At 37.4% G+C, this 11,303-nt stretch overlaps 1 protein-coding gene across 1 annotated transcript; it reads left to right on the plus strand.

Moving 5' to 3' along the window:
* Window positions 1–647: 647 nt before the first annotated feature.
* LOC121882772 lies at window positions 648–11,059 on the plus strand. The gene is made up of 6 exons (XM_042391214.1): window positions 648–820; window positions 979–1,311; window positions 8,948–9,217; window positions 9,523–9,536; window positions 10,655–10,723; window positions 10,943–11,059. The coding sequence occupies exons 1-6, from the start codon at window positions 760–762 to the stop codon at window positions 11,057–11,059; spliced, it is 864 nt and encodes a 287-aa protein (XP_042247148.1). The 5' UTR covers window positions 648–759.
* The last annotated feature ends 244 nt before the right edge of the window (window positions 11,060–11,303 follow it).

Genomic DNA, 11,303 nt, shown 5'->3' on the forward strand with positions numbered 1-11,303 from the left:
CTTCCTGTTCAGTTCTCAGAAACATTTACTTCAAAGATACAAAGAGGAACTAACAGGTCTCAGACCACTAAAACATCATCTTATCTGTTCTTTCCCAGCTGCTGCAGTATCACCATGTTGCACCATGTTGAGCATCAAGAGTCAAAGTTTGACTCTTCACCTGTCTGTTCATGTGTGCTGTCAATCATCAACATGAATCCTGTCACGACAGAATCCTAATTCTTAAACACTATTGGGGTGCTGTTGGCTAATTATTAAAGGGAAATCATTTGTCTTTGAATGCAAATACTGGTCCTGTGCACAGGATGTGAGAAAACAATGTTTTTACATTTTAAAAGCATTATATGATGAGGTCATGATTATAAACTTTGAAATACAGGAAGTGCATTGTGGTCTTGGTGGTGGGTGGAGAAGTTTCGCCTTAACTCCTACAATATCTAATCCTTTATGTATTTACCCTTGACTGATTATAATATATGATCTTATAAAGATTTATAAGATTATATAAGATACTGCTGATATGAGCACCAACTTGCTCATAAAATGCAAAAACTTTCAAATGTGAAGAGAAGCTAATATGCTCCACCTACAAAAGTTGTGACTTACAAGTGAGAAAAACAGACTGAAGCCGCAATGAGGAAGAGACACTTTACTCATGACAGGAAGTAGACAGTGTATTTCTCTGTATGAAGCACTAATAAGGACATTTTGAGAGCTAAGAGTGAGAGAAGAAGACAGAGAGACAGACAGAGAAGCACGATGGTTGAACTCAGATGGATTAAAATGTCCTTATTTCTGATACTGGGGCTTCACTTTACAGGTAAGATACAAAAATCTGCATTATTACCAACGATACTTTATTGAATTGCTTTCATTTTGCTGAGACAGTCAAATATGCTGTTTGTTTTCAACATTCACACTACAGTCATATTCTTATTTCAGTTCATTTATCACATTTCTCTTTCAAATTCTCAACAGCAGTAACTGGACAAACTTCCCTCGACATCACTGTCAGAGTTGGAGATGAAGTCACTTTGTCTTGTGAAAATGTGATGACTGATCAGGATAAATGTAACAGTATTTCCTGGATCTTCAGTGGTTTAAGAAACACAGCAGCAGTAGAGCTGATTGAAGTTGGACAGATTGGTGAAAATGCCAAAGCTAAATCAGACAGACTGAGTGTTACAGTGAACTGTTCTCTGGTTATAAAGAAGGTCACAGTTGAGGATGTTGGTCGTTACACCTGCAGACAGTTCAAATCAGGACAACAACAAGGTCAAGACTCTCGGGTTTATCTGTCTGTTGTTACCAGTGAGTATTTACATCATAATGTTTTCAGCTCAAACTGTCTTGTTAGAACAATATACTGAAACATTACAAAAATTATGATTACAGTAATGAAGTTAATTTTACTCTTGTTGTCTTTCTCTCACAATATCTCCATCTTCACCAGTGACTGAACATAAGAACACTGATAAGGTGATGTTAAGCTGCTCTGTGTCGACATATGGACAGTGTAGACAGACAGTGAAGTGGGTGTATGAGGGTATTTATTGGGATGTGAACACTCAGCACATGAAGGAGTCACAGTTTTCTTGCTTTGCCACTGTGACGTTTACAACTTCCCATCTTGCTGAGACGTCAAAGTATTCTGAGTTATTCAAGTGTAGCACGACACATATTCACACTGGAAAAGTGCAGCTGTTTACCTTCAGCCCTCAGTCTTCAGGTGAGTAATCTGCCTTATTTATCTTCTAATTTTTTGTTTGTAGATGTAATTATGTGGTATTTTCTCACCACAGTTTGTTAGTTTTTGAGATTCAATTTGTCCAGCTGAGGATGCAAGAAAATAAACAAAACCCAAAACATCAACATCAATAGGAATAAAGGATAAAAGCAAATAAGTTGAGCCAAACTCAACAGCATCTGCATGAAAATACAACACACATACAACGTTCTTTTGTTCCAGTTCATCTCTCTGTCTGTTGTTCTTTTTTCATATGTTCAGGTGAGGTCACTAAAAGAGCTGCAACAACAAAATCAACACCAACAATGAAATCAACAAGACAACAAGGTAGTGATTTAACAACTTGTATCTCTGAGTGTAAAGTATGAATGTCAGACTGAGTCTTGGCTGTGGGTGGAGATATTCTCTTATTCAGTTAATCTCAGTCAGTGTGTTCACACACATGTCTGAGTCTCAAATTTTGTTGTTGCTCACTGTTCTCTCTCTTTCTGTCTCTCAGCCTTTGATGTTTAAAGTAGAAAACAGATAGAAGAGAAATATTTCTAAATGTCATTTGTAGATTTGTATTTTCAGTGATTCCTGTAGCAACATACACTTAGCACCAAAGTTCACAGTTCAGTTCAAATATTGAACTATATTGAACTAATATTGTAATGAAGCAGTGATTAATGCAACATTTTCCGGTTAAAAAAAGCACAAGTGCTTTATATACTGTATTTTTCTCATCTTTTAACTGCAGGAGTTTGAACAGAGAAAAATGTTCTTAATGTTTTCATTTTCTTCGCAGTTTGGTTGAGGTTCATCGTCATGTCTGTGGGTTTAGCAGCTCTCTCAATAACTGTTGTGTCAGTCAACATATGGACCAGAACTAAAGGTGAGAACATTCACAGAACGTTTATGAACAAGAAGTTTTGATGATCCTGGATTATTATTGATGTTGGGCCTCAAACCACGAGGTCACACAGAGAAGTCTACATGTAACCTGTGAGGCTTTACCACAAGGTGCTTTTTCCTTTGTTTCCCCCGAGACAAAGGAATGGCGCCAAAATGCTGCTTACAGACAATGGGAGTCCATTGCAAACTCCATTTCTAAGGATGCTTTGTGATTTTCACACCTCAGCAGGGAACAGTCAACATACAGTCTCTCATTGGCGGAGACGCTCCTGCACAGCGGAGCGTCCTGATGATGCAGCCATGACATCACCGCCCCTTTAAAAACTGAACGTGCCCTGAAGCACACGCCTTTCCCATGTCACTGAGCTAAGGGTAACCTTTGTTCCTCTGTGAGTCAGCTTGACTAAAGGGGGTACCCCACGCACATGTTTTCCCCTCATCGAAGACTCCCCTCGCTGGACGAGACGAGACTTTGCCAGTGTTCACCCGAACACATTCTGGGATCCGAGAGAGACCGTTGCTGCAACCAGTGTCCTCAAATTCCGTCGAGAAGGAAGAAGCAAAGTTTCTTCAGGAAGATGTGGAACTTCTCTGCCCCGCTCTTCTTCACCAAGTCGACTCTGCTGTTCTCTCCGCCACGCCACTGAGAGCCAGCTGCCGTGCTTTTTGCCGACTGTGTGAGAACGGCCAACGTCTGCATCCGAGCCAAGGACAAAGCCGGACAGAAAAGGTGGACTACATACACACCCTGCTCGTTTTCTGAAGCGACCAAGTAAGAGGCATAAGTCTGGGCAGAAGCAGTGTTAGTTGTGTGTTCTTTTCAGCATCAGTTGCTGTTGTTTAGCTTTTAGCTTTTAGCTTTATTGCTATTGTTTTGTTGTGTTGTTGACGGACCGCTGAGTCCATTTTTCTCTGTTTACTCTGAGGAGTCTTTTAAGTTTGCTGCCTGTTTAGTTGTGTTCACCACGCTAGACTGTTTTGTGTTTGTCCCGCTCGGGACTACTGCTGTGTTTGCACCACCGTGAGCGAGTAAGTAAGTTGCTTTGTCGATCAGAAATCAGACAACGTGCGTCACAGACTGCCATCCGTACGTGCGCTCTCTGTGGACAAAGGAACCTCTTCTCTCCCTCACACGATCGCTTTCTCTCCTTCTTCTCTCTCTTTTGACTAACACATACACGCGCACACACACACACATACACGCACTGACATCGTTTTGCACATCTGATGGTCAGATAACGTCGGACAAAGCTTTGCCCTGTCTTTCTTTATCCGCCATCAGGCACGTGTGTTTTTCATGAAATTGGGTGAGTGCAAGACGCCGACCACCAGGTGGCGCCATCTTGCTTCTGTCTAACCAAGACACTGCCGTACTTCCGCCATTCGGTTCTCGCGTGACATGGCTTCCTCCCATAGTCACATCCGTGTTGCAGACCGACGACGTCATCACGTCAGGCCCCGTTGCCATCTTGTCGCGCACACACACACACACACACACACAGACACATGCATTCCCTTGCATGTGTCCAACCCTGTACGTAGCTGTCATGTTTTGTTTGGTAGAATTAGATTTTAGAATAGTTGTTTATTGAATGAAGCATTTGTTAACTTTGTTAATTTTGCTAAGGTTAATAAACACTGTTATATCTTTAAAGAGAAGTTCTTCTGTCATTATTGTGTGTAACATATTGTGAAAAGTGGCTGATTGATTATCTATGATAATTATGAATTATTGCTAATAACCAAACGCACTACTGCCCGTCCCACCATTGATGAAGCTAAACTCGACTCTGTTTTTGTGTTTTCAGGGAACAAAACACAGATGGATAACAATGCTGTGAGTTTTAAAACTGAATATTCAAATGTTTGTGGTAGTTCACTATTTACTGTGATTCTGTAAAGAGAATAAAAATAAACAGTGGTGAGTGTATTAATCTGAAACAAAGGTTGTTTATTAGTTCTATTTTATCTCAGAATCTCAGGTGTGTTGTGTTTTTTTTCACAGGTGCATAATGATGAAGATGGACATGAAGGTGCGGTGCTCTATAAAACACTGGAGAACCTTTTGCTTCTGTCAGACTCCACTGATCAACAACTTTCACACCAACATCAACTCACCAGAGTCCACCGCAGTTAAATAACATTTCATCAGATTTCATATGAGTAGTTCAGACAATAAAAGATCATTTTGTGTTGTTGTCAAAGTTTTTATCCGTTTTAAAACACTTTAACCATGTTTTTAATTGTTACTGATTGCTTTTTACGTTGTAGCTTTGTCTCAGTTTTATCATTATTTGTACAAAAAAACTAATTTTTAAGAAACTTTCATTTTGTATTATTTTTAACATGTTTGCTGAGAGTGAGACATGTTTTAAATTGTGTAGAATAGACTTAACTGAGCTGGGAGCTCTAATAGAGTCAGTAACTGTTTTCTCTTTATTATAACTGATATTATACTACTGGCCAGTATTTCTCTATGTTTCCTTGCTGAGCTGCACTAGACGTATAATAATACAAAGAGGGAAATAAAAAGGCTGTAACTTTGGCAGATTCCTACTTTATTTGATGAACTGAGACTGCTGAAGCCTCATATTAACTTTAGATTAACTTTAGAATATATTTTTGTACAGAATGAGGATTTTGTTCCCATCTCTGACACTGGAAGCATGTTAGAAAGGGATCTTTGATTACAATGAGCAAAACCTGTTTCAATGTATATATGAGCACTTGACTATTGTTTAAAGACAGACTTGAAAAAATGTGAATCTATCCTTTAAATTGCCTCGCTTCATACTGTACATTGTTACTGTATTAATTTTATGTTTCTTGTACTTTTTCCTGAATAAATGTTCTTGCACAGACATAAATATAAATCCCTTTTGTAATATAGAGAACATGTTCTGTCAGCTGGTAACTACAAATCTGATCACACATAAAAATGACGTGGTTTTCCTCAAGGCTCCATTCTCGGGCCTCTTCTGATCGATCTCTACATGTTCCCATTAGTTCAAAACAAACAAACATTTAAATATTTTACCAACAATACTTTTCAAGAATATAAATACAAATACTCTACAGTAGTAAAAAAATGTGGTGATGCAAAAGTTTGTAGACTTGATGTAATTTGTTGGTTGGAGTAAAATATAAAAACATGACTACTTTGACCTTTGTGAGTTTAAAGGTTCAAATGTTTTATCATTTCTGGTCACACCTGAAGTCACATTTTGATGATGAACATGAAACATCAGCTCTGCCTCAAATAAATCCAGCTTGTGTGTTCTCCATGTACAATATATTTGTGCCTTGTAGTTGTTTTCTTGTTGTAGTCTGATGTTCAGTTTGTCATTGATTGTTTGAGTTATAAGGAGAGGCAGATGTTTGCTAGCAGTGAGCTGTCAGCATTTTTTATCTTATTCTGAAGAATAGTAGTGATTATTCCATATATTTTAAAACTTGTTAATTTAAGGCTTTCATGGAAAACTGTTGCACTGCTGATCATTGCTATTACTGATATAAGTGTCGATAAACTTACTAAACTGAAAACTAAACTGAATTACATATCTCCCAGCTGCACCAGAAAGTGAATCACTAGAGTATGAAAGACTCTTTTCCACCAACTATGATATATAAATGCACAATAGTACCATGTCAAGTGCTGTACTGCAAAGGGACAGGAGCAACCACTAGATGGCAGCTCAAGCAGGATTTTTATCCTGGCTGTAGTTACTCTGTAAGGAAACTGTCATTGGGTTTGCAGTGCCTTAGAGCAGTGCAATCTGTGTACCTAAATCCAGCTGTTCATTATCTTGGAGTGATAGAGTTATTTTCAACACAGCTGAAATGAGCGTCTTTTTATCTTGTACCTTGATAAAGTGTGGCCTGTCTGTTCCTATGAGCCTCAGTTTTGGGCTGGTTCTTGAAGGAAAGTCAGAAAGTTAACTATGATAAAGTTTGTTTAATTATTGCTCCTCCTACAAACTTGACTAAACCTGGTCTCCAGAAAATGTGATTTTTTTAAGAGTTATTTATCGCAAACATTTATTTGACCATGAAAAGAGGAGAGAGGTGGACATTTCAGTTATGTGGTTAACCAATATTGGGGAGAAAAATGACAGAAAATGTCATTTTTTGAAGGCAAATTATTTGTATTAAAATACAAATACTGCTACTGCAGACAGGATTTGAAAAAATAATGTTTTCACATTTTAAAAGCATCATATGGTGAGGCCATGATTACAAACATGAACTTTGAAATACAGCAGTGAAAAGGAAGTGCACTGTGGTTTTGGTGGTGAGTGGTGGAGACATTCACCCTCAACTTCTACACTATCTAATCAGTTATGTATTTACTCCTGTGTGCCTATATGATATTTTATAGATTTATAAGATTATATAAGATACAGCAGATGTGAGCACCAATTTGCTCATAAAAAGCAAAATCATTCAAATTTAAAGAGAAGAGAAGCTAATATGCTCCGCCCACAAGAAGTTGATGACTTACAAGTGAGAAAAACAGATTGAAGCCACAATGAGGAGGAGACACTTTACTCATGACAGGAAGTAGACAGTGTATTTCTCTGTATGAAGCACTAATAAGGACATTTGAGAGCTAAGAGTGAGAGAAGAAGACAGAGAGAAAGACAGGGAAGCACAATGGTTGAACTCAGATGGATTAAAATGTCTTTATTTCTGATACTGGGGCTTCAGTTTACAGGTCAAACACAAAAATCTGCATTATTACCAATGGTACTTTATTGAATTACTTTCATTTTACTGAGACAGTCAAATATGCTGTTTGTTTTTAACATTCACACTATATAATATATAAATAAATATAAATAATATAATAATTATGTGCTTGACACATGAAGAGAAAGACAAAAAAAGCATTTTAGGTTTTTTCAGTATAATAATGATTCACTGTTGGACTGTTGTTCTGGACTTTTTGTCCAGAAAGGGATATAGTATGTTAAGATATCCTTAACAAAGTCACTATCAGGCACTATATTGAACTAGTGTTGAGTGAAAGTTAAAATCTTAATTTTGTACAATGTATTGTACAATTGTAAAATTGTACAATATTGAGGTGCTGTTGGCTAATTATTAAAGGGAAATGATTCGTCTTTGAATGCAAATACTGGTCCTGTGCACAGGATGTGAGAAAACAATGTTTTTAAATTTTAAAAGCATTATATGATGAGGTCATGATTGTACACTTTGAAATACAGGAAGTGTGTTGTGGTCTTGGTGGTGGGTGGAGAAGTTCAGCCTTAACTCCTACAATATCTAATCCTTTATGTATTTACTCTTGGCCGATTATAATATAAGATTTTATAAAGATTTATAAGATTATATAAGATACTGCAGATGTGAATGCCAGTTTGCTCGTAAAATACAAAAATGTTAAAAATGAAACAGAAGAGAAGCTAATATGCTCCGCCTACAATAGCTCAATAACTTAGAAGTGAGAAAAATAGACTGAAACCACAATGAGGAGGAGACACTTTACTCATGATAGGAAGTAGACAGTGTATTTCTCTGTATGAAGCACTAATAAGGACATTTTGAGAGTTAAGAGCAAGAGAAGAAGACAGAGAGAAAGACAGAGAAGCATGATGGTTGAACTCAGATGGATTAAAATGTCTTTATTTCTGATACTGGGGCTTCAGTTTACAGGTAAGATACAAAAATCTGCATTATTACCAATACTACTTTATTGAATAACTTTCATTTTACTGAGACAGACAAATATGCTGTTTGTTTTTAACATTCACACTACAGTCATATTCTTATTTCAGTTCATTTATCACATTTCTCTCTCAAATTCTCAACAGCAGTAACTGGACAAACTTCCCTCTACATCACTGTCAGAGATGGAGATGAAGTCACTTTGTCTTGTGAAAATGTGATGACTGATCAGGATAAATGTGACAGTACTACCTGGCTCTTCAGTGGTTTAAGAAACACAGCAGCAGTAGAGCTGATTAACCTTGGGCAGATAAAAAATGCCAAAGCTAAATCAGACAGACTGAGTGTTACAGCGAACTGTTCTCTGGTTATAAAGAAGGTCACAGTTGAGGATGTTGGTCGTTACACCTGCAGACAGTTCAAATCAGGACAACAACAAGGTCAAGACGCTCAGGTTGATCTGTCTGTTGTTACCAGTGAGTATTTACATCATAATGTTTTCAGCTCAAACTGTCTTGTTAGAACAATATACTGAAACATTACAATTATTATGATTACAGTGATGAAGTTAATTTTACTCTTGTTGTCTTTCTCTCACAATATCTCCATCTTCACCAGTGACTGAACATAAGGACACTGATAAGGTGACGTTAAACTGCTCTGTGTCGACATATGAACAGTGTAGACAGACAGTGAAGTGGGTGTATGAGGGTAATGATTGGGATGTGAACACTCATCACATGAAGGAGTCACAGTCTTCTTGCTTTGCCACTGTGATGTTTACAACTTCCCATCTTGCTGAGATGTCGAAGTATTCTGAGTCATTCAAGTGTAACGTGACAGATAAAAACAAAGTGCAGCTGTTTGCCTTCAGCCCTCAGTCTTCAGGTGAGAAATCTGCCTCATTTAGTTTCTCTTTTTTGTGTGTAGATGATAATTATGTGGTATTTTTTCGCCACAGTTTGTTGGTTTTTTGAGATTTAATTTGTCCAGCTGAGGATGCAAGAAAAGAAAAGAAATAAAACCCAAAACATCAACACCAATAGGAATAAAGGAAAAAAGCAAATAATTTGAAGCAAACGTAACAGCATCTGCATGAAAATACAACACACAAACAACGTTCTTTTGTTCCAGTTCATCTCTCTGTCTGTCTCTTGTTCTTTTTTCATATGTCTTTTTTCACCTACAACCAGTGATACTCAACAAGGTAGAGACTTAATAACATGTATCTCTCTCTTTCTCTCTTTTGATCAGGATTTTGATCAGAACTGAACTATGCAGTAAAAATGTTTTTAATATTTTCAGATTTTCCAGATTGGGCAAAGTTCATCATTGTGGCTGTGGGTTTAGCATCACTCTTAATAATTGTTTTGGTGATCATCAGATGGAAGAAAACTAAAGGTGAGAACACTGACAGATGAAACTTTCATAAACAAGACATTTTGATAAACCTGGATTTTCACTGTGGAAGCTAAAGTCGATTCTTTTGTCTTTTCAGGGAAGAAAACACAGATGGATGAAAACATTGTGAGTTCACAAACTGAATTATTAAATGTTTACACAGTTATGACTTTTCAGTGAAAACCATTGGTTGTGGTATTTTGCTTTAAAGAGGACATATCATGCACATTTCCAGGTCGATATTTTTATTCTGGGGCTCTACTGGAATATCTTTGCATGATTTACAGTTAAAAACTCCTTATTTATCTTATACTGGCCCTTTATGTAGCCCCTCAGTTCAGCCTCAGTCCAAAACAGGCAGTTTTAGCTCCTGTCTCTTTAAGACCCGCCTCCTGATGAGACCACTCTGTTCTGATAGGCCACCTTCAGGAAGCTACATGCGGCTCCACTATTCAAACAAACGGTAGTGGTTAGATTTCAAATCTTTTTCTTGTTCTTTACTTGAAATACAAACTTTACAAATACATCCCTACATGTTTGAGCTTAAATCTGATCCAAAGTATCAGAAAGATTACGGAACGGACGGCTGTTTGTGTGAATATGTGAATGATGTGACGTCAGTTTGATGGGGAAGTAGAAGTAACTCTGCAAATGGAGCATTCATTACAGGCTGACTTTTGAATTTCAGGGAATATTTCTGCATATGTTCACCTCATGCTTTGAAACTTTGATTATATTAAACATAGACGTCTGACATTAAAATAGTATATACTCAGTTTTGTATGTATTTGTTCTCCAAAATATGACATGGTGACTTTTGGGCCTAATTTCCTCCTTTGAGAGAGAATAAAATAAGATTAGAAGAGAGAGTCATTATAAATCCACATGTTACTGAGCAGCCATCATGTTGTCATCACTGTGTAGGCTGATCCTGAAGATGGCGTTTCCTACGTCTCCATCAGCTTCACCAAGAAGACCAACAGTAAAGCGCGGGTAAGCTGAGTGTTTGGTTACACTGGTGTTGTTGCTGAATGAAGGAAAAAGTTTTGTCAGGAAGGAGAAAAGAAAAGAATATTTATTTTATTTAAGTTATTAAATAGAAGCAAAGTGATGACTTTCAGATCTCTCAGCTCCTGTTGAGTTATGTTGTTATGCTTTTTCATGTCATTATGTGTAATTTATGTGTGATGCAGTTTCCCTTTTGTTTCCCAGGTTCGTGGTGATGGTGATGATGAAGGTGATGCAGTGACCTACAGCACTGTGAAAGCTTCCTCTTCTTCTGCTGGAGCTTCCACTGATCCCAGCAACCTCTACGCTACCATCAACTAACCCAACAAATAACAGATCACAGTGTTCATGTCATTACATTTAAGCAGAACTGACTGTGCTTGACACATGAAGGGAAAGACAAAAAAAGCATTTTAGGTGTTTTCAGTATAATAATGATTCACTTTTGGACTGTTGTTCTGGACTTTTTGTCCAGAAAGGGATGTAGTAAATTAAGATATCCTTAATGAACTCACCATCAGGCTCTTTATTGAGCTCAGTGATGGTTGTACTAGTGTTGAGTGAA

This window comes from Thunnus maccoyii, chromosome 17, assembly GCF_910596095.1.
Source record: "Thunnus maccoyii chromosome 17, fThuMac1.1, whole genome shotgun sequence".
Taxonomy (NCBI): Eukaryota; Metazoa; Chordata; class Actinopteri; order Scombriformes; family Scombridae; genus Thunnus; species Thunnus maccoyii.

Excerpts from the sequence above, each read along its gene's own strand:
- LOC121882772 (XM_042391214.1), top strand. The coding sequence starts at position 760 with ATGGTTGAACTCAGATGGATTAAAATGTCCTTATTTCTGATACTGGGG. Across the intron at positions 1,312-8,947 it reads TTATCTGTCTGTTGTTACCA|TGACTGAACATAAGGACACT; the intron begins GTGAGTATTTAC and ends CATCTTCACCAG. Across the intron at positions 10,724-10,942 it reads AGACCAACAGTAAAGCGCGG|GTTCGTGGTGATGGTGATGA; the intron begins GTAAGCTGAGTG and ends TTTGTTTCCCAG.